At 54.2% G+C, this 21,965-nt stretch overlaps 9 protein-coding genes across 9 annotated transcripts; 4 read left to right on the top strand and 5 right to left on the bottom strand.

Moving 5' to 3' along the window:
• Window positions 1–893: 893 nt before the first annotated feature.
• CPAR01_00724 (uncharacterized protein) lies at window positions 894–1,379 on the bottom strand (the record flags this gene model as incomplete). Its single annotated transcript, XM_060485014.1, has 1 exon — window positions 894–1,379. One exon carries the CDS (start codon window positions 1,377–1,379, stop codon window positions 894–896), a length of 486 nt encoding a protein of 161 aa, XP_060355871.1.
• A 2,557-nt stretch (window positions 1,380–3,936) lies between these two features.
• On the top strand, window positions 3,937–5,133 carry CPAR01_00723 (uncharacterized protein; the record flags this gene model as incomplete). The annotated part of the gene is made up of 4 exons (XM_060485013.1): window positions 3,937–4,088; window positions 4,142–4,153; window positions 4,193–4,649; window positions 4,735–5,133. The coding sequence occupies 4 exons, from the start codon at window positions 3,937–3,939 to the stop codon at window positions 5,131–5,133; spliced, it is 1,020 nt and encodes a 339-aa protein (XP_060355870.1).
• Window positions 5,134–6,201: 1,068 nt separating this feature from the next.
• Window positions 6,202–7,010, top strand: CPAR01_00722 (FKBP-type peptidyl-prolyl cis-trans isomerase; the record flags this gene model as incomplete). Its single annotated transcript, XM_060485012.1, has 5 exons — window positions 6,202–6,385; window positions 6,447–6,504; window positions 6,577–6,618; window positions 6,673–6,746; window positions 6,802–7,010. 5 exons carry the CDS (start codon window positions 6,202–6,204, stop codon window positions 7,008–7,010), a joined length of 567 nt encoding a protein of 188 aa, XP_060355869.1.
• A 381-nt stretch (window positions 7,011–7,391) lies between these two features.
• On the bottom strand, window positions 7,392–8,789 carry CPAR01_00721 (uncharacterized protein; the record flags this gene model as incomplete). Its single annotated transcript, XM_060485011.1, has 1 exon — window positions 7,392–8,789. One exon carries the CDS (start codon window positions 8,787–8,789, stop codon window positions 7,392–7,394), a length of 1,398 nt encoding a protein of 465 aa, XP_060355868.1.
• A 1,310-nt stretch (window positions 8,790–10,099) lies between these two features.
• CPAR01_00720 (vanillyl-alcohol oxidase) lies at window positions 10,100–11,909 on the bottom strand (the record flags this gene model as incomplete). Its single annotated transcript, XM_060485010.1, has 3 exons — window positions 10,100–10,395; window positions 10,471–10,622; window positions 10,681–11,909. 3 exons carry the CDS (start codon window positions 11,907–11,909, stop codon window positions 10,100–10,102), a joined length of 1,677 nt encoding a protein of 558 aa, XP_060355867.1.
• Window positions 11,910–13,877: 1,968 nt separating this feature from the next.
• On the top strand, window positions 13,878–14,578 carry CPAR01_00719 (uncharacterized protein; the record flags this gene model as incomplete). Its single annotated transcript, XM_060485009.1, has 2 exons — window positions 13,878–14,061; window positions 14,133–14,578. 2 exons carry the CDS (start codon window positions 13,878–13,880, stop codon window positions 14,576–14,578), a joined length of 630 nt encoding a protein of 209 aa, XP_060355866.1.
• Window positions 14,579–16,048: 1,470 nt separating this feature from the next.
• On the bottom strand, window positions 16,049–16,561 carry CPAR01_00718 (uncharacterized protein; the record flags this gene model as incomplete). The annotated part of the gene is made up of 1 exon (XM_060485008.1): window positions 16,049–16,561. One exon carries the CDS (start codon window positions 16,559–16,561, stop codon window positions 16,049–16,051), a length of 513 nt encoding a protein of 170 aa, XP_060355865.1.
• A 1,199-nt stretch (window positions 16,562–17,760) lies between these two features.
• Window positions 17,761–19,079, top strand: CPAR01_00717 (uncharacterized protein; the record flags this gene model as incomplete). Its single annotated transcript, XM_060485007.1, has 4 exons — window positions 17,761–17,978; window positions 18,037–18,246; window positions 18,313–18,499; window positions 18,561–19,079. 4 exons carry the CDS (start codon window positions 17,761–17,763, stop codon window positions 19,077–19,079), a joined length of 1,134 nt encoding a protein of 377 aa, XP_060355864.1.
• A 278-nt stretch (window positions 19,080–19,357) lies between these two features.
• CPAR01_00716 (alpha-galactosidase) lies at window positions 19,358–21,265 on the bottom strand (the record flags this gene model as incomplete). The annotated part of the gene is made up of 5 exons (XM_060485006.1): window positions 19,358–20,261; window positions 20,329–20,469; window positions 20,532–20,699; window positions 20,762–20,816; window positions 20,881–21,265. The coding sequence occupies 5 exons, from the start codon at window positions 21,263–21,265 to the stop codon at window positions 19,358–19,360; spliced, it is 1,653 nt and encodes a 550-aa protein (XP_060355863.1).
• Between the last annotated feature and the right edge of the window lie 700 nt (window positions 21,266–21,965).

The following is a 21,965-nucleotide window of genomic DNA, read 5'->3' as shown; positions in this document are numbered from 1 at the left end:
ACACTGAGGTGGGCTCCCCTTCCCCTGGAAGAAGTTCAGTCTAGGGGAGTGAGTGCAGCGACACTTTTGCTTGCCTTGCCTTGCCTTGCCTTGATTACTTCCGAGTCTGGACCCCTTTCTTCCAAGTAAACGTTTGCTTTTCCTCAGGGGGATCAATCAGTCTTGGTGCGAATACATGGGGCAGATGCTGGGCCGGCCGTATGTTTGGAAACTTTTGTACCTATTTTCCCGCACTTTTCCCACACCCCTCGAGCCCTCGTCGTTGTTGACTTTTTGGGTTCAGAGACAATGAGGCGGGCGGACTGGTGGGTTACAGAGACAAAAATTCAAATTCCCCATTTGGAAGGACTGCGCAGGCACACCGAGCTTATGGTTGGGTTGGGAGAAGGAAAAAGGAGACACGCATGTCACTCATTGGTGGTAGGCTGGTAGGCTTGAGGTAAATGTGCAAAGAAATTGTAACAGTTTGTTGAAGAGTCTGACAGTACCATCGATCTACGGGCGAGCACAAAAGTGTCGCAGATCCAGTGGTTATCCCGTAAAACACAAAAAATCCCATCCGTCTAATCTAGACATGACAGTGGCTCCCGTCCCATCCGTCGGTGCAACATACAAAATATACAGGTATCAACCTCCTATCCATCCTTGGGAGGTGTTCCCACAATACCAAATTCCCCTGCGTCCACATTATCATCCATGCATCCCGTAAAATTCCCAATGCTGTTCCGCGGGCCAATCACGGTGTTACAATATGCTGTACAGGAGTGCGAAAGCCGCCCAGTCGCTTATGCCCGAAATCCCCCCAAATAACGCCAGTCTTTATGCATTTACAAAGTGAAGTGGTTTATATGTTGTCGTTGAAGAGTGAAAGAGTCGCATCGGCATCGCTTACTCTAGTGGCGCGAGTATCCGCCGCCGTAGTGTGGTGATGGAGCGTGGGCGTCGTAGCCAGCTTGCTTGCGGTTGATGATCGTGACGCCGCTGTTCTCCTTGATGGCAGCGCGGTGCTGGTCTGCGCCGTAGACACGAAGGTAGGCCTCATCGCTGGGAGAGATGGAGCGAGGGGTGGAGGAGCCTCTTGATGAGGCGTAGGAGCCTGTTGATGCCGAGTAGGCGCTGCTGATAGAGGCCGGGGCCTGGTGGACGACCGGCTTGGAGGAGCTGTATCTGGAGGCCATGTTGTGTTTGGTGTTACTCGAGTATGGGATGCGAGTTGCGTGTTGGGGGTTGTGTGGTAGATGGGGGTTGGTCTCCAAAGGTGATGTGTTTGTTGAAGAGAGTTGAGCTGGTAAGGTGTTTACGAAGTTTGGTTGACGAGTGTTTGACTTGGGAGTTTGGTAAAGAAGATGTTCGAGTCTGGGAAGAGAGGCAGAGGGCATGGCAGGATATATAGATGGGAGGTGTTTGCAGACACCACACCCAGACCTGGGATGCCTCCATCATCTTTGTACGTACACTTGTAAGTACGAATACTCGAACGCGTGTGCCATCAGCACTTGCCGTAGACAGGGCATGCTTGGTCCCGGGGTGTACGGTACGGCAGAGAGAAAGAAGAGACAGAAAGAAAAGGCCCGCAAAAGGTTTGGCCTGCCTGGCCATGCGAGAGGTACCTGGACATGGACCGGGACCTGGACCGGGCAAAGTAGAAGAAATGCCTTGTGGAAAGTCTCGCTGATGGGTGGTGTGTGGTGTAGGCGAAGCAAAGAGTAAGTGACTCAACCTCAGCCCAACCTTGGACCTTGGAAAGCATTGCTTGGAAAGCAGACTCTGGCACGGGAGTACGGACGGAGTAGAGGTGCCAGCCCAGGCATGAGGTGTGAGGCAGTGTGGGGATAGCCCTGGATGCTTTGGGGCTGACCAGAGTGTAAGAAGGGCCGGGTGTGTGCGTTTAGACTTGAGAATCTGTGGTGTCCTGGCCTCCTGGTGTGTGCGTGTGTGTGGCCAGTTCTTCTTGTGTCGCAAGGCGACTGGGAATCCATTGGGCAGCTTTGTCATTTCAGGGCCCTTCAAAATGCAGGGACGTTAGGCACGGGAAACGCTAGAGTGGTTTAGTCCGAAGTAATAAAGTCCATGGATTACCAAGGAAAGCAGGGAAGAGGGCTGTTGTGATGTTGCAGATGCTGTGGAAACCAGAAAAGGGTGCGGTTGGCGGGCCCCTTGAGCATCTTTCCGGACTAGACGACAGGATGCAGCGCGTGTGCGTCTATGAAGTCCTACCAGACAGACTACCACACTGCCAGCCAAATAACGCCAAAGTCCTTTGGGGCCATGCTTGACAGTAGCAGGACTTACAGCATCAGGAGAAGCAGTATCCATCCCTCTCAGGAAACCCTCCCTTGATGCCTCGGTGGCGAAACGTCATGGTTGATTGGACGAGGGATGGTCGGACGACGCAGGTAGGGCGGATTCAGGGCGATGATTGACAGGACTGCCGCTGTGTCTCGCCCTGCTTGGATGTTGTACTATGTCCCGCTTTCACCTGTGTCCACCCTTTAGCCGCCGTACGTATCATTGACACAGTTTGTCATCATTCATTCGCAGCTTCGAGACGTCCAGACTCAACAACTGATCAGTGATGCCATATTCCGCACCAGCCTGATGTCGATGACCAAGCGGCGACGCGTAAGTGCCGTCTTTTGCGGTCTTGTGGCTGCTCAGCTTTGGGGGCCAGAGCCTGTGATTTCGCGGCAGAAGTAGAAAAAAAAGCCAGAGCAGCTACGGCCTTACAGGAACTTGGCTGTCGTCGCTCATCTTCAAGGACTCGTGAGACTGCCAGCCTTGGTTGGCCCCCGTAAGCGCTTCGCCGCCATGCAGGACACTCTGTGAGTGTGTGCCAGATTGGGAGGCCACCCCTCAGCCGTGTCGCCAAATCTGGAATGGAACAGAGGAATTAAAGATTTTTCTGTGCTCTTGTTGCTCGAGTCTCAAGAAAAGAAGGTATCAGTACCAGCATAGCCCCTGGCTCACGGAGGACTGTCGCTGCCCAACTCATGGCCCGATGATCCTCGGGTTGCCATTGTAATTTGCTTCCTTTTTCTTCTTGTCACTCTGGTTTCCACTCAGTCGGGACCATCCGCCGGAGACAAGAAATGTCTGTGTTTCTGGAAGCCGGTCGAGTTGGGCCTCCAAGGGGCCAGAGAGTTCGGATCGAGCCTGATGTCTTTGGAGGCGGACAAGGGGCATCCCCTGCTAAGTAGACTGCGACCCAACAGGCCTCCATCGCATCCATTCGATCGGGTCAATCGTGGCCTCCAGAAGACGCCAGTTATGCAAGTAGTAGCGATCTGGCTACAGTAGCTAAATTGCCTGCAGAACAAGTGCTAGAAGAAGATTGCGGGAGTCTGCAGCGATGCAGCGGCGGTGATCATTCTGCCGAGTGGAGGTGTTCATGCCTCCAATGTGCAGGGCAATAGGGCGAGCTGCATGATTTGATCGCCCACTGGAGGCCGGGCGACAAGTGAGTCCGATGTTTGTATGTTGTGTCGTGCCAGACTGGCAGAGAGGGTACGACGGAGCAGCAACATAGCTGCTGCTGCTGCTACCCAGCGTCGACAGCCTTCAAATGTGCAAAAAGAGACATCATGCAAAGCTACCGCCAACCGCCTGCCTGCGCAGTTCCCGCTTAGCGCGTCTTTCGTCGTCTCTCATATCGTATCGATGCATCCGTCGGATAGGCAAGGTACCCCTTCGCGCGGAATGACAGTGATTCTGATCCGGTGTGTACCGGTATCCCCCCTTTGCAGTAGCGGATGCTGAATCGCCAGTTGAAAGCTGCCAGTCTGACAGGTACGCAGCACGAAGCGGATGACATCTTGATGTGAGCGGAGCATGGCTACCGTAATCATCAATTGCTTGGTGATTAAAGTCTGACGGACTGACGTGGTGGAAGAGAAACGGAAAAAGCACTTCACCTGGGCCAGGCACCCGCCAGCAGAGATGGAACGTACCGAGCTTCAGCCACAGCCCGACCACCTCATACGCCACACTAGAGACGCTACGTACCAGCTACAGCTCTCAACATTTCAACATCAGCACTCGATGATGCTGGGTAGTCAAGCAAATGGGGATAGACTCTGTTGTCGGCATAGGTACTTATTCGGGGGCCTTTCGAATCGGAAGTCACGTTCCTCACAGCTTTCAGAAACCTCTTCATGTAAGCCTGACATCGTCATTATGACTAAACGTGTATCAGCCTAACTACCATTCGACGAGCTGAAGAAGCCGATGTGGGAGTCCTGTCATCCGATATTGAGCTCGTAGAGCAATCTTCTGGTATCCTCTCAGTGGTGCCTTCAAGAGATGCGCTAGAAGCGGCGCGGCGAGTGGTGGACGCCTTACATGAACTCGCCACCCGTGGTTCGCGGCCGAGTAGCCCCTTCTACTTCATAGATCCCAACGCTGTTGCAGCGTCAACAGTTCGAGGGGTAGCCGAACTCTTCACCTCGGTCCATCATAGTGCTCGCTTCATCGACGGCTTGATCTTAGGAGAGCCCCCCGTTTTCGTCTCGGCAAGCGACGTAGAGCCGCAGACCGTCTCACCTACGACGGCTACGAGTGGTGTTGAACAACGCTGGTCCATGGGTACAGGCCCGAGTCCCCATTTCCGGTCCTCATCAGATCACGGATTTGCCCTATCACGGGGAGAGGTTGTATGCAGAGCTGAACATGCGTTATTTGGGCAGCGAAGTGGGAGCCGCCAGCGGACTGAAGATGTGTTACACAACCATGTTCAAGGGGTACATCGCAGTCGCCGCACGAGGGTTGACCACCGCGGAACGACTCGGCCTGCTCTACGTTCTCAAAGACGAGCTGCAGCTACGTCTCCCAGATCACTTACGTCTAGCCGAGAGCGGAGTCACCGTCACGCCACCGAAAGCATACCGCTGGGTATTCGAGATGCAGCAAATAGCCCGAACTCATGCCGAAGAGGGTGGGTTTGCCCTGGGTCTATTTCAACGAGCTGAAGGAGTGTTTCGTGACATCGCGGAAGATAGCGTCCTCGGGAAAGAAAAGATTGGAAATAGAGTTCGAGGTACAATAATGGAAGACTTTGCTGCCATACTCGCAAGGAACTTGGAACACAAGACGACTTATTGCCAAGTCTCCCCGGGGAATGACGAGGACCATTCCTAGGTAGACTCATAGTTTAAAGCATGAAGTCAACAAAATGGCAGTCTCCAGCCATCAGGCGATTCGACCGCTCACTGCTGCTTTACCTTTCTACCTTGATACTCACATATCTAACCTCGCCGGCAGGTCCACGATGGTCATCGGCAAGTCCAGCTACCTTACTGGGAAGAGACTTCGTGATTGTTTACGCGGGGGAACCTTGAATAGTCATTCTTGGGTCGCTGATGTAAACGATGGCGGCTATATACTTTGTCCCCCCGAGTTGTCTCTATACATCAACATCTCGTATTCGAGGGTTGGGTCCTTGAAGCGGATTCTGCCTTGGCCATGGAGACAAGTACGTCCAGCGCTACCGCCCAATTACTGCTAACCACGAGGGCGAGACCCATGGGAAAAAGAAACGACGACACCGAAATAGAAGAACCGAGGCCCGGGCAAACGCGGCGGCGCGCATGGCCATGGATCCCCGGAAGACTCAGGTGACGCGGATTTCGTGTCTTGAAGTAGATTTTGCAAGGCTGTCGACGCCCTCTCACGTGCTGCGTGAGATATCCACCATAGCCACCATCATCACCAGGCAATGAAAGGATGCGATGGTCTGCTTGGTTGCTGGGTGAAGAGCAGCGCCTTCCGGTGGCTTGACGTCACACAAGGATGTCAGCTGACGCTCTGAGAGAGTTGAGGGAGTGGAGGAGAGCTTCGTTAGGGGGGATCTCTGCGATAAGGAAGTTTGAGCTATCGATAAGACAGAGTTGGAGGATAAGGTAAGGTACCTTACGTATGGTCCGCCCCGGAATATCTTGGAAGGGGTCCACACACGGGCAGCAAGGACCTGGAGCTCCGGCCGTCAAGATTGGCCAATCGGAGGATAGTGAAGTTAAGGCGGCGTGTCTTTAACCAACCTTTGGCCAGTGTGTGGCAGTTCAGTGGCCCCTCCCTGCAGCTGTCTTCCTTGTTGCCCGCCAGCTGTATTGTTTCCCCTCCAGTCCGTCCAATTGACCGCCCACCTCCACGACTTTACCATCATCCTCATCAACCAATTTCCGCCTCGCCTTTCTCAAAACAGACACAATGCAGGGTCTCCTCCTCTCTCTTGGCCTTCTGGCCTCCAGTGCCGTCAGCTTCGTTGCTGCCGCTGACCTGAAGATCGACGTCACCCAGGAGGTCGAGTGCGACCGCAAGACCAAGAATGGCGACAAGCTGACCATGCACTACCGCGGTACTCTGCAGGCCGATGGCAAGCAATTCGATGCTAGTAGGTTACCATGATTCTACTGAAAGGTCTCTGAAGCAAAGCTGACGTCTCATTTCTCAAGGCTACGACCGCGGAACCCCCTTCAGCTTCAAGATTGGCAGCGGCCAGGTCATCAAGGGGTCAGTTCCCCAATAAATGATTGACTCGACGAGAAGCACTGGAATTGGTCGCGGAGGCTAACAATGGTACAGATGGGAGCAAGGACTTCTTGACATGTGCATTGGCGAGAAGAGGTAAGCATAGGGACACTCAATGACCAGAGACCAATCGTTACTGACGCCTCGCAGAACCCTGACCATCCCCCCTGAGCTTGGATACGGACCCCGCGGCATGGGCCCCATTCCCGGCGGCTCGACCCTTGGTATGAACTATTCCGTCTGTTATTTGAAAGCTCTGCTAACTAGTGTCGTAATCAGTCTTCGAGACTGAGCTCGTCGGCATTGACGGTGTTCCCAAGCCCGAGAAGATCATTGTCAAGGCTTCCTCGGCTGCCAGCGAGGCTGTCGAGTCTGCCACTGAGGGCATTGCCGAGAAGGTCGCCAGCAAGGTTGCTGAGGCGGCTGATGTTGTCAAGACCATTGTCGCCGACTCTGACGCCGACGGCCAGGAGCACAACGAGCTCTAAAACAGCTCTCCCCGAAACGGTTCTATACGAATAGACTTGCATCCGGTAGAGAAAAGGCAATCAAGATCCAATCGGTGTCTATACGTGAAGCATTATTTGCTATGCGAAAGCATTCACTGGCGAATTTGGATTCGACGACATATATACGACGCGTCACGACACTATTATGATTTAGGCGAGCGAATAAATGCTAATGAGCATCAACTTCTACTTTCCCGGTTCATATCTGAAATATACATGTGGTTGAAGTTGTTCACGTGCAGAAGTGACAATCTTTTGCAAATCGTCATTAACATTGTAGGTTTATTAACTATTGTAGACCAGCGTTCTCTTTGATAAGTGAGACCGAGTTCTCCCGATTTTTTTTCGTAAGGCACCTCCTCAACCAGCCTGGTACACAGCAAGCGCGGCAACATGCGGGTTGATCATGGTCAAATTGTGAGCCGTGACATACGTGTCAGTATCCGTAAGAGCAACAAACATGGTCGAGTTGATGGCAGGATCATGCTCCCACGTTGAAACGTTGGGCTGGATGGTGTACGCCGTACGAGACTCGAGGCTAACGTTCTGAAGTGGCGAGAAGGTGACATTCAGTTGCGACACCCAGGCGGCGAACTTTGGCTCCACGACGTTGGTCGCGGTGATGTAGCTATTATTTGGACCAACCGCCTGGCCCGGAGCGTCCCATTGGAAAAAGACCTGGCGGCCTGGGTAGGAAAGGGGCATCGTGCGGTTCTGGGTGATGGCGGCATTACAGTCCTGGAGGGGATCCGTGGCGTTCACACAAGATTCAGCATCGGTGATGTTCGTCGTCGCCGCGGTGTTCGCCCAGCCGCCGGTAGTCTCATTCCAGACGTTGGAACCGTTGATGCGGTAAGGGTTGGGCTGGTTCAGGATGTGAAGAGCGGGGAAGTTCTGCCAGATGAGGCGGGTCTGGTCCGCCGGACAGCTAGAGATGTACGGTGCCAGGAGCGTCCAGGCCCAACTCTGCGGGATACCGGGAATGTGCCACTCGGGCATGGGGAACAAGCCCTCGAACTGACGAAAGATCATTTGCTGGCGAGCTTCGGTCGTGATGCTTTGCAGCAGCAGCTGGGCTGCCGGACCGGAGTTGAGGTGCGGCAGGAACCCGTAAACGCCAGACTCACCCCAGCGAGTAAGCTTCTGGTTGAAATCGATGTACTCCCGGAGATTGGTGACGGGGTAGTTGTAAGTACACTGCTTGGGCGCCTGGGCGCCAAGCATGTTTGTGATGACAGTGGCATGACCAATCTCCTGTTCAGCCATGAACTGCAGGAGGTAGCGGTCCTCAGCATTCAGACCGAGCTCCTCGAACTCTTCATCGGAGAAGGTGGCAAGGCCCCAGTGGAAGAGGTCGAGCTCGATGTACTCCTGGTAGAGTGCCAGGGCGAGGGACTGGTAGTCGAAGTCGCTCTGGACACGGTAGACTGGGGCCGAACCGTTGGTACCGATGCCACCCGAAGGTGTATACGGCGCAGGCTGGTCGCCGTGGAGCTTGCCGTCTGCCGGGTAGTCGTAGGCATCATCTGGAGGGGGCAGTACCGGGACCTCGGAGGCTAGGACACTGGTTGAGAGCGCACCGGTCGTTGTTGGCGAGGGACCCGTGTAGGGACCGTGGGAGGTGACGTTGGTGACTGCCACTTGTGACGGGGTAATAGTGGGCTCCGAGGTGACGGTAGTCTGTGGCTCGGAGACGAAGGGCACGGCGTACGCGCCGGAGGCCAAGACGAGCAGCCTGAACATGCTCCTTGTTGCCATTATGTATAAGCTTCTGAGCTCTGATGTGTTGAGATGTCGAAGATGCCCGGCCAATGACTCCCTTTGCTGGAACGATCGTGGGCTCGCTCTTATACAAAACTTAGACCACTTTTCGGTGCTCGGCGCTCCAATTATTGAATGACCGCGACATATCTAGCCAGGCTAATCGACATCAACCATTGAACCATTGTAGTTGCGAACCGAACTCGGAAGTCGAACTAGGTGAAGGGTTCGCCCCTTGAGATGAGTTCATGGACTTTGAAATTCCTCATCATCCTGGACCGTAGCCCCGGACTTTGGGCGGCAATTGCGAAAAATACACGTGGGCTCCGAGTCGTTGGCTGTAATCCTGCCGTCATCAGCTTTTGTATTGCGAGAGATTGATGTCCGCTTTAGTGAGCCTGCACAAAAAGTAGTCCAGCGTGTCAACGGCGCGTTTCTAGCTTACCACAGAGAAGAAACTTGCTCCGGCGTGCAACGAAACGAGCAGTTGCCATCAATCAGACGTCAGATACACTCCACGGAGTTGTCTCCGGTGAGCTCGGGGTGGGACGAACCGCATCAAGGATGGGCCTCGTGGAGAAATAACTCCGGGCCGTGAGTGGGTACAGCCGGCACCGATGACGCTTACATTAGGCGGATGAGGCTCTTTGTGCCACGAAGCCAAGAGTGATCCCGCAGTCCGTGATGTGGGAAAGGCGGGAAGTCAATCGATGAGATGAACTACTGAGGACCGGGGTAAGGTAGTATGAGCTAATCACTTTGATGGGAAGGATCTGTACTGAAAGAGGGAGACAGCAACCAATACCGCGTCAGCATGTCCGGATACAACTACCGGAACTTAAGCTCCGGGCCCTTGACGTAGAAGCTTGAATCTGGAGTTTTTAAACGCCATGGAAATATGGTATCCATGAGTTGAATTTGTATGACAGGGTACTTAATGGTACCGTAGACGTACGTTGAATGCTGGCGTGAGTAACAGCGCCGAGAGAATAGCATCTTCAATTAGTCTCAGTCTAGCTAACTCCGGCAACAATTTCATGCCATACCTACACGGATGCGAAAATCTGTTCTATCACACTCTATACAACTAGCTGCCGCAGTTCCGGTACCGGTCCAAATATGTTCTACGCTCTCCCGTGCAGTCGAAGGTGACAGCATCATCTCGGCGTCACCGTACAACCAATCTTCATCCCCACAACTTCCCCATCATACTCTTGGGTACTGCTCCTGCTCAACGGCGGGAGGCGGGGGAATGTGACAACTTTGGGAGCTTGAGAAAGGCAAAAAAGCATCCTCAATTGGGTTACTCAGTTGCCGTCCAGCACCCACTTCTTCTTGTCGTAGCTCGCAGGCCACACGCCGTTCTTGCCTGGCGCGATGATACCGTTGGGGTCGAGCGCGTTCTTGATCGCCTCGTTGAGCTGCATCTGCGCGTTGTCGTTCCAGTTGAAGGCATCGGCGACGGGATCCATGAGCGCCGTGTGCGCGCGGAACTGTCCCCAGCCGTGCGCCGTCGTTTCCTTGATGAGCTTATGCGCCAACTTCCTGATGCGCTCCACGTCGTCGGGTACGTCGAGGCGGTAGGGGATACCGATTACGTGGTCTAAGGCAACCAGGGTCAGTCACTTCTGTTCTGTCACGGAGTATCGAAACATATGACAAGATGTTCGTTACTTACGCAGCTCCCGCATGCCGACAGCAAAGGCGCCGAGGTAATCGAACCCGAATTCGGTGATGAGCTTCTTGGCTACATCGTGTTGTTTCTTTGCATCCTCGCCGGATACCTTGGAAATTGGAGCCCACAAGAGTTGACCCCCGTTGGGAAGCCAGCTAGGTACAGTGTTAGCGATTGACATACAGTAAAGTAAGGTATGAGATTAGGACTTACTTAAGGCACCTTAACTCTTCTACCGTAGGAATGCCTTGCATCAGCAGCTCGCGAGCGCGGAGAGGACTCTCTCGTGCGCGGTCCTCTGGCAGGAAGAATCTCGAGCCTGGGATGGAGAGAAATTCGTGCTTGATGACACTAAGAAGGACGTCGCGGACAGGCTTAGGTCCGTATACGGCACCGATGAGCTGCCACCGACCCATGTCGAGCTTCTTTGCAATCCCGTCGACCTCTTCTTCTGATAATGGCCCCTGCTTGTCCGTGTACTTGGACTTCGGCCCGCAATGCGCGGCGTTCAATAGTGTGTGGCGAAGGAAAGGGACGTTCTGCAGCACCATTTGCAGACGCAACGGACGGATAATATCAACAGCCTTTGGCAGATCCGAGTCGTTCTCAAAGGTGATCTCGTACGGCTGGTAGCCTCCCGGGTTGGGCATCAGCCACATGCCAATCTTTGTCACGATACCCAGGTTGCTTTGAGAAAAGAGGCCATCGTTGTAAGGTCCGTATCCCGTGTTGAAGAGCTGCCATGTCTCGCAGCCAGGCTGCTCATCAGGTCGCAGGCTCGTATCCGCGTTGGGGTTGGGGACGCCACCCATACCGGTGCGCACAAGCTGTCCGTTCGGCAGAACAACCTCCATGCCGCAGTGCATACCCCAGTGGTCACCATACGGCGTGGCACCGACGCCGCGCTCCACAGCATTTCCGAGAACGGAACCCTGGCCTACGGGCACCGACATCCAGAGGTGCTCACGGAGGTTGTGTTTCTCGAGGTGCTCGTGCAGATCTCGGAAGCTGACGCCCGGCTCGAGAAGTACGTATGCACCCTCCACGTTGACTTCGAGGATGCGGTTCATGTGGTGGCCCAGGTCCATGACCACGGAACCGGGAACGCGTGGGGAAGCGCCGCCGTAGCCGAAGTTTCGGCCGAGGGAGATTGGCCAGACGGGCATGACGAGCTCGTTGCAGAGTGCGACGAGGGCCTGGACGTCCGGGACGTGGCGGGGCATGACGACGGCCGAGGCGACGAACTTGGTCTTCTCGTAGAGGGGGAAGTGATCGTGTGATTTCGGCTGGTTGAGGTATGAGTCGCCCTCTAGGGGCTTGTCCTTGGGGATGACGCGGACATTTTCGATGCCGCAGATTTCTTGGGCGCGGATGACGAACTTTTGGAATAGCTCGTTGGTGAAGTTTGGTGGAAGTGCGATGGGTTCCGGAATTGGCGCCATCTTGACGGGTCTGATCTGGTATGAGGCTGATTAAATGCGATATCTGGAGTAAGGGCACTTGGAATCACCAAACGTATCGCTAGAATAGAGATCAAGATATATTGATGTCTTGTTTTGTGAGAAAGCTAGATCAACTCGATCCGAGAGCACAGAGGTCTTTTAATAACTTTCATGATGTGATATATTGCCTCTACGAGCTCTCCGATGAACCGTGCCTACAATGGGGGCCATGCTTGACGGATTACTGTCAGATGCCGACTGCTTGATACATCTGTTCCACCACCGGCGTTGCGAGCTCTGTTGCATAGCTCGCGAAGTTGAGAAAGGCCAGGTACGGTCGTCCGTCGCGCGTGCCGGGCCCAATTCGGGCCAACACCCCGGGATGCCTTCGCGAGAGCGGGCGACAACTCGAGCCTGGAGTCCGAACCCGTTCGAGTGGAAGGCATACCAGCAGGCAGGGCGAAACCCCATAGCAAGTGGCGGGAGCCAACGGAGAATGGAAAAGTGTGTTTCGTTCAATGGACCATCAGTTCATTATGGACAGCTGCCTGATACGACAGATTGATCATAGAGGAATCGCTGTTTCGAGAGGGAAAGCTGTTCACCATGTGGCTTGTGAAGCGTTCGGCGTAGATCGCTGCCGTCCGTAGAAGAGTGGCGCTCAGTGGTCTGAGCCGTAGTGGACGACTATCGAGAGGACCGTGAGTTCGGAACTCTGTCAAACTTGACGTGGCGGACGTAGTGAAGACGTTTTGGGTCAGCCAGTTACCGAAAGAGAGCTATGATGCGACAGGCCACCCAGCTTTGCTTCCTCCATGGAAGATGTTCGTGATGATTCGCGGGTTCGTAAAGCGACGGTGCGGAACGGGCGGACATGTTGTTGGAGAGGAATCTTGTCATGAAACGCTATCTGACGGGAAGACACAACCTTCACACAGACACCCGTTCCCGTCATTAGTTGCAGATGCGGCTGCAGTCTTGACAGTGTCTTACCGCTGCCTCGGGAGACGCACCATGAAACGAAACAGAGAGCCATTTGCTCTCTTTACCCCACGGACATTGGCTACCGGCCAGGCTCCTGTCAGCTTTTCCTTCGGCTGGATTGTCCGAGGCGGCCGCGTTCTCGTAGACATTTATCCATGAAATTCCGTCATCTAATCTTTTACATCTTGTTCCCAAACTGCCAGACGCCCCAATGGCGTGCTTGGCACAAGCAGAGGTGCCAGCCCTAAGGGTGCGGATAGGCCGGGGTACACGTCTCCCCGGAGGAGCAGTTGGAGAAATCTCGCATCGGCCATCCGCAGTTGGCGATGCGGTCACGGAACGGAGGTGCCGGGTGTTTCTAGAAGACTTCCCGCTCTGGGATTCTGCTGGTTCATGAGAAGCTTGGGGGACACCCAACCCCGAATGACACGCCATGACTGATAGCTGTCGTTGCGATTGCGAGGTGCGAATGAGGCTCTTTTGATGGATGCGAACCTACGGAAGCTTTGGTCGGGGGTTCCTGAAGTGATTTTTAAGTTGGGTGGATGGGTGCAAAGATACGGCCGACGGCCTTTTTCAACGCCCATCGCCTGGTTCCGAATCTCATTTTACCACAACGTCGGGCGAACTTGAACACCGTACTTGTTGATACGGAAACGTCATCCATCCCACATCACCCTTGATCCAAAGCTTGGCCTTTGACCTTGGTAGCAGATGACCTTTGGGTGTTCCAGCTGTTCCGTTGGCGAACGGCTATTTAAGATTAGGGTTGCCTGCTCAAGACATCAAAGGGAAAGGCCGGCCGAAATCAATATTACATTAGTGTAAGGTCCGGACCTCCAAGCGGGTTTAGTAGCAACCATAAGCCAACCTTCAAGTCATTTGCACCTGTGCCAATCTAGCAATATCGAGATCCCTTGGTTCAAGAGAAAGGTCCGAGCAAAGAACACCTTCACCGAAGCGGAACCTAAGCTTTCAGCAGTGATGGATCCAGCCCAGCTCGCCAATGCCGTCACCGAGCGGGTAACCATTCCTGTCTTGGGCGACGTTGAGAACTGGAAGGAGCAGCTTAAGTTTATGCTCCAGACTCTGAGCAAGCAGCCAGGATATCTTCGTACGCGCTGGGGGCCACGGACTGAGGATCAACAGAAGCTTGAGCTCATCACCGGTCCGTGACAATATGCCGGGCCAATTCATCTAGCTCAGCTTAAATGGCTAACAACCGGAGTCTCAAAATAGGTTGGGTCAGTCCGGATGCGCGCGAGAAGTGGCAGAGATCGAAAGACTTCGCCGAAGCAATGGCCCGGTTCGCGCCCGTACTAGACGGCGAGCCCGCGGCATACCTACTCCAATTCAAGCCTTACGCACCCCACGCCGTCATCAACTCCCCCATCGTCGAAACCCTAAGCTTCGAAGACTGCCGAGAGTCCGAGAACAGGATGCGCGAGGTGGTCGAACGAGCATCCAGGATGCCGGGCTGCAACGGCGTGGCAAGCGGGTATTCGCTGTGCCCACCAAGCTCATCCTCCGGCGACAGCACCGGCAGGACGTTCGTCGCGGCGATCGGGTGGACGGGGCTCGAGGCCAGCCGCGCGGCGGACAAGTCGGCGTACACGGGCGGTATGAAAACCGAAGTCCACCACGTCAACTTCAATTTTCCTGTCAAAGGATTTGGAGGATTATAGCGGCTTCTGTGCGTGTCCGGGTTGCATGATGTGGTTTAGCGGGTTTTAGACGAGCGAAGGCGTTCTATCAACGGTCGAATTTCCTATTTGCTTCACGCTTGGAACAAGTTTCTTGTTAGTGGCTTCGGGGAAGGGGGAAAGGTGGCGGAAGCGGGGGGGCACGCACAGTTTTTTGGGATGGTGTCTGTACGCATCGAAAGTTCTCTTCGTCTTCTAGCTGTTCTTTGGGTAAAGATACCAGTAGTCGTGTCAACATCATGTCCCTTTGGCCCGATTTCTCGTGATTCTCTGCGAGGTCGACCCGAGCCATCGTATCTAGTGGCGACGCTAGAAAGCTGTCATTCGGAGCTGGATGCTGGAGCAAGAGCTGAGTGAAGCTATTGGTCGCGCGACCCAGGAACCCCTGCAGGGCAATATGCCTCGGTTCGTGCCTCGCTTCCACGAAACATGGCGAAGGAAGATGACGACTGGCCAGAGCTTCCAAGGGTCCCAGAGATCCAGACTTTGCTCGAGGCTCGAGCCCTCCCCTAGGCCGTCCCAGCCGGAGGGGGCCACTAGGGCCTGCAGCATGCACTCATTGCAGTCGCGAGACTCTGCTGGGTTCGTCCAGGGGCACCAGCTGGGCCCAGGGGTGGTGGCCTTCTTTCTTCATGCTTAACCTTACCAAATGCCGACCGTGTTTCCGAACACTGAATGCTGCAAAACGTGGATCACTGGGTTTGAGCAGCAGAGGGGCGTGGTTCACCAGCGTCACCGGGCGTTGATCAAAGGCCAAGACGCGGATGAGAGGAACCAAAGGTGGAATAGTGTCAAGGTCTTCGGTGAAAAGACGCCACAGCCGGTGTTGTGGTGGCTGTCGGGGCCCGAGGGGGAGTCTCTTCAGCTTCAGATCATCTTGTTGTCCCCGTTTCTCTTCAGCCACACCGTGCCGCTACGGCTTGAATCCGAAGGAAAGCCGTTGCTATCGTACTTGGCGGGCCGAGTGACAACGAGAAACTGCGCATACCTAGACAGCTCGAAGAATGATTAGATGAAGGACGTTGAGAGAGTGTCAAGATGAAAGAGTTTTGGTAATTTGTTACGCGGATTCTGTGTCATTAGCGCAGAACCTCCCCGCATTTCCTGAGGCATGTCGATGTTAACCTGTTTGTCACTGGTACGCTGACCGCAGAAAGTTGTGGGCTCTCGGGAATGGCACCCAGGAGATCGCTTCGTCGGCCAGCAAACCCCTGACATGTCTTGGCGGCTCAAATCTCGCCTGGAACGGTAATGTCGAGGGGTTTCCTACCAATGGGCGGCGTCAAGATGGCCCCCAATGGGACGGTGTCATCTGGCCTGGCTATCTCGGCCTTCGTGTCTCTTTTGATACTAGACCCAAGCCCTTCCTCCACGTGGAAGATATCTCCGGCGAGAACAATGCGGCCCTTCTTTGCAGAAATCCAGAGTGCCAGAGCTGTGGGTGCAGCAAGATCATGTTTCAGAAAGGCCCAAGGTGGCCTGGGGTGATATTTGGTCCCATGCATGCAGCATGAACTGCGGTTCGGAGCACACTCTGGATACGGCTCCCACGTCGTTTGGCAACTGTCTCTCTTCTTTGTGAGCCCAGTCGGCATTTGACTGGAGGTTTATGATGAGGGAAGAGGAGGTGTTTGTTATGGCGCAGTCTCCTTTGTTAAGGGCTTGGTAATTGCTGAATTGCTGAAAGTTCCCCCTTGATCGGCACCACGCCGGAAACTCTTGTTTGGTGTAACGGTCTTCTGCCGAGTCTGCCATTTGCCGGACAGTCTTGAACACTCTCGATACAATTCCTTCGACGAAAAGATCAAGAGAGGCGCAACGGGCTGTCTCGTTCCATCTCGGTGAGGGATTCCGATGAGGTATTGAGACGACGGAGATGCCCGCTGTCTGTCTGTCTGGCTGTCTACTGAAGAAACGCACGGCCTCCAAGCTGCATGCAGCATCTGTGAAAGACCAGGAAGCCATGCCGATCTGCTGATCCCTGGACCATTTCTTCCTCGCCCGGGTCCCCAACGAACATCGCACTCCCAGCCTGTGGTTCGCCAGTTCGTTCCCAGTCCACGAAGCTATTGACGACAAGGCCCCGTCACCCCTATAACAGACCCCGCTCTTTTATGGCGAATTTCTGCTCGAAGAACCAGGCTGGAGAACGTGACAAGATGGTATCCCAGAAAAGAGCAGCAGAGGGAACCTGCTTTCCGCTCCCGCGGATGGTAAGGAGGATCCCTTCTTGCGTGACTGACCCTCTCAAGATCGACGCCTGGGTTCACTTCTTCTTCAGCAAACCTTTATCCCCGGCATTTGCACCATGAAGAAATGACGGCACATCGCGAGACATGTCTATTGGGGGTCGGTCGTGCCTGTTGATCTTTTTCTTTTCTCGGGCCAGTGGGATAGGCTTTGCTATCTGGTAGTATTGTCAAACTTCCTGCCATCCTATGCAACCCAAACCATTGACGGATGAAGACATCACCGTCCATCAACTGTCTCAACTGGGCAGAGAGCTACGAGAAGGGGGTGCCGATTGACTCCTTTTGCAGGACCTGTCGTCTCATAGTCCCCCACCACCCCTGCTTATAGTAACAGTAACAGACTGGTAGTGACTCTTGGAGTGCGACCTCTGCACCTCTGCTACACGTTTGTGGTGCGTGTGGCGTAGGCTAGAGGGTGGCACTAACAATTGTCACCACCATGTGGGTTCTTCGCCCGGTCTAGTCACCGCGCCGGCTGGAGGGCTCGATTACCTGTCGCGGCCTAGCCACCCTCTGCCGTTTGGGATCGCGAAACCAGAGCCTGCCAGGCTGTTAGTCTGTTATTATTGCCACAGCACTGGAGAAGGGGAAATTTCTTAACTTACGGGCCGGAAAAGAAGTGGGTAGCCGAGCTTGACGAGGGCCAATCTGCTCCGGACTGTGGACGCACATCGTCGATTCTTAAAAGTATGCCCGTTTCCCCCTTCTCGACGGGCTCGTAGGGCTTTCTTTGAGTTTGAACTAGACGACATCTTGCTCCCCTCTCATCCTCGTCTCCTTCCCCACATACCCAATCTGGTATTTCAAGGAGCCTTTCTTGAGAGGACCGAACCTCGAACACATCGGATACGATACTTATTTAATACGAACGAATCGATTTTCCCGCCTTCGCCTTCTCTAGCATACTTCACGATGGCGGCATCAAAGGCCGACTACCAGATTGCCTCGCTGGCCGCGGGCTTTACTATCGGTTTTGGTTTCTTGACAGTATGGGAGGCCATGAAGCAGACGAGACGGAATCGTAACCCCCTTCGAAGCACATACATCTACATGATGTGGGGTGAGATTGTCGCCAATCTCGTCATTGCCGTCATCGGATGGTTATTCTTAGATGGGATATTAGGACCAACGTGAGTGTCGAAGTGCGGTATTTCTGCTCTGTCCGAGCTAACACTATCGGTGTCAAAGAGTGCCGGTGTTATTCTTCATCCTATTCTTGTGGGTGTGGGAGATCCAGTTGCTGATGCAAATTATCATCAATCGTATTGCCGTCATTGCGGAGAGTCAAAAAACCATTCGCATGCTGAAATGGGGAACGGCTGTGGTTATCACCCTGATCAATATTGCCGTCTTCTGCATCTGGATTCCCTCCCACCTTGACCCTCCTGTTAGCCAAACGTAAGTTCGACCATCTTCTGTACTGAGCTCTTGCCGTATAGTTCACTCGCTGATATGAGATCGCAGATACGTTAATATCAACCACTATTGGGACCGTCTCTCCAAAATCCTCATTCTCATCGTTGACGCTGGCCTCAACTGGTATTTTCTCCACGTCGTCAAGGCTCGCCTCCTGAATCAGCATGGATTGGTCAAGTACAAGCCTCTGGTTGGCTTCAACGCAAAGCTGATGGTTCTCTCAATTGCCATGGACGTAAGTCAAGACACCACTACGATCATGTAAAATGTTCAGGAGGCTGACAATACACATTCAGGCTATGCTCATTGGCCTCATGTCACTTCCAAACCAAGTCGTCTACATCCAGTTCCACCCCGTGGCCTACATGGTCAAGCTCAACATCGAAATGTCAATGGCCTCATTGATCACACGCCTCGCAAAGGATCAAGATAGCGGTTTTAGATTCAACTCCCTCTCATACTCCCAGGGACATTCCCGAGGTCATCGCACGAACCCAACTGGTCTTGACAACGGTCACAACGGCCACCACGAAACCGGAGGTCTTAAGAGTTTCCATCGCGCCAGCGTCGGAGCCGTTCCTGAGGATAGAAATCTCGAAGCCATCCGGGAAGCTAGAACTGGTATCCACCGAAGAGTCGATGTTGAAGTCCGCGTTGAGTCGCACTCGCCGAAGTCGAACCCTGCCTCATCTTTCAGCGGGCGCAACGATGATGCGGCGAGCGGAAGCTCTTTCTACAGGGTTGATGATGAGGACTCGCTGACCAGCAACCCCGGACACCCTCGGTCATCGGAGAAGAAGGAGATGAGGGGTTAGGTGATGCGGCTATGTAATTGATGGTAATGGTTGGGATGGATGCATGCGGACTTTGTTCTGGCATGCTATGATCAAGGCTCTTTTTCGTTACGAATACCCCTGTGCTATACTCACAACGCCTCTTTTCTTTTGTATACTAGTCCTTGATGATATAGGCGAGACTGATTAATATCAAGCCTCCTGAGTGTACTAGGAGGATCTCATTGTAAGAATTCATGATTGTCTTGCTCTCATAATCTTGCCTATGAATGATCATTCCAAGTTGCTTGCTCGAGACTCTAGCTGGCCTCGAAAACCTCGAAACCAACCAAGTCGGGGGCCCAAGCACTTCCAAACGACTTGAACTCCACCGTGTTCGAGCTATCACCCTTGAAGCCATCAACCTCAACGAGCAAGCGGCCAGTGTCAAACCAGTTGCCGCCGGAGATGGGGAAGGCCCACCGTTTCTCGGTACCACCATTGACGGAGATGGTCAAATTGCGGGTATTGGACCCAAACTGCCACGCGGAGTCAAGGGCGATCTCATAGTTGATAAAGTCAACGCCCAGCAGTTTCTTGCCCTCTGACTTGGCCTCGACGCCCTCAAACTTGACAGCGGCCCCTGAACCGATATTCCCCACCTTTGTGCTGCTCGGAAGACACTGACCCTCTGCGCAAGTAACCTTGGAGGCTGAGCCAGACAGTGCGGCGTCAGTGGCCGTGTAATATCCGGCTGACGCGTCGACGGCGGGTGCCGTCGTGGAGAGGTCCGAGAGCACGAGCAACTTGAGTTCGTGGCCGTTCAACGTCGTCTCGTACGTGCCCGAGATGGACCCGATGTCACTCGCCGCCCATACGTCACGGGCGTTGGCCGAGGTGACACCCAAGACGGCCGCGAGGTCGACGCTCACGGCCTGGGAATCGTTCTTCCAGTTTGCCAGGCCGACCACGAGGCGGGAGCCCGATAATTCGCCGGCCCAAACGTCCCACTCCTCCTCGGTGTAGCGACGGACGAGTTCTGTCTGCTTGGCGAGGGGGTCTTGGTTGAGAGCGATGACTTCCTTGTTGACGAGGATCTCGTGGGCTGATTCCGGGACAAGACCGGGGATAGCGGGGGCACCGAGGGTAAGGGGAGACTTGTTGATGGCCCACATTCCCATGTGGAACTTCTCCTCCTCAATCGACAGGGCGCTGAGACCAATGCTAGGATGATGTTGTCAGCGCCGGAATTAAAACGACGCAATCCTGCGGAAAGAAGTTGACTACTCACAGCAACATGTCCATGTCGGGGAAAGCACCTGGGCCGGTGTACTTGTAAAAAGGAACAACTTGGTTCGTGATCCGCCAAATGCTGCGCCAGCCGTTGTAGATGTCGTTGCTGATTCTCCAGCTGTTACCAATTTTGGGCGCCCTAGTGATCAAGTTAATTCCTTGTGAAAGCTTGAGAGAATTTCGCTACCGTGGACGACGCACCAGATACCCAGGTCCGTTCCAGTTCCCCATTGGCAGACTTGGTAGAGGATGTCTCGATCCGTTGTGTTCAACGCATCTGCCATCGCTACGAAGCGATCCGGTGAAACGGCTTCTTCGGAAACGTAGTCGACCATAACCGTGGGCTCGACCGCGTAGCAGTTATCGTATCTGATGTGCACCTCGTATTAGCACCTGACCATTCTAAGGGCTCTACTCTTTGGTGAACGTACTTCAGGGAATCTGCGCCCCAGTCGGCGAATGACTTGGCATCGGTGAGCTCATGATCTGAAAATCTTGTTAGGACCATCTGGTACACTGAACATTGGAGTTCCGGGTAATTACTACTCACCGAGAGAAGCGGGCTGATCTGTGGAACCGCATTGGTAGTATCCGCCGCCGGAGTATACGCCGAACTTCAATCCGAGATTGTGGATGTAATCACCGAGCTCCTTGCCGCCTCCGGACGGGAACAACTCCGGGTTCCACACGAGCTCGCCGTCAGCGGAGCGCTCCTTGGCCGGCCAGCCGCAGTCGGTAGTCACGGTGGTGTATCCGGCGTCGGCTAGACCCGTGTTGATCAAGGCGTGTGCGTTCTCTTTGATCAGCGTCTCATTGGGGTAGCAGTTGTAGTAGTTGTAACTGTTCCATCCCATCTGAGGTGTCGGCGTCTTATGGGTCTTGGCCGAGGCGCGAGCGGCGAGCGCCGTCAGGAGCGTGAACGCGAAGGTGGTCATGGTTGATGATCCGATAAGGTCGGGTTGAGATTCTCAGAGGTCCGCAACTACCACAACTCTCCCTACAACAACACCGCAGTCTGCCGTGGGATACTCATGTTTATAAGTCAATTGCAGGCCATTTTCCGTGCGCGAGAATGCAACCGTCTCTCCGCACGGCCCCGTCTTCCCCGGACTTGACTCAATGCCACCCTTGGCCCAGGTGAGGTCATCACGATTCTACGCGCACCATTGAAATATCGTTCCGGTAGTTCCAAGATCTCCACCAGTTCCCCAGGGGTAAGGAAAAGCCACATGATGGACGAGTTGGGGAAACAACGCGGGGAAAACGGCTGGGCTGAGTAAACGTATCGGGGTAAACGTCCCATTGACGGACACGGCCACTCGGACTCGGGCGCTTATAAACAAAATGCGACATCGTGCAGCGGTTGTGCAGATGTGCCTGGCTCCACCCGGGCCGCATCAGTCTACCAGATGGTCCATGGGCTTAAACTGGTTTAAAGGCCGGTCAATGCCAATGTTTCCCCCGCAGTTGAGGAGGAGTCGTATCAGGGTCGCGGCTAGGGTGGGATGGGAAGTTTGAATGAAATAGGAAATCTAGGCGGGCGTTTGACAAGGTTCGCGATGGTGGGGTTGAGATGAGATTCGTTTGCTCGGGTTTGCACGACTCATGCGCCCTGTCTTGACTGGACACATGTAC

Source organism: Colletotrichum paranaense, assembly GCF_030867605.1.
Source record: "Colletotrichum paranaense strain IMI 384185 chromosome Unknown Scaffold_1.1, whole genome shotgun sequence".
Classification (NCBI taxonomy): Eukaryota; Fungi; Ascomycota; class Sordariomycetes; order Glomerellales; family Glomerellaceae; genus Colletotrichum; species Colletotrichum paranaense.
Note: the sequence above shows the minus strand (reverse complement) of the source record. Positions and strands in the feature narration are given on the sequence as shown.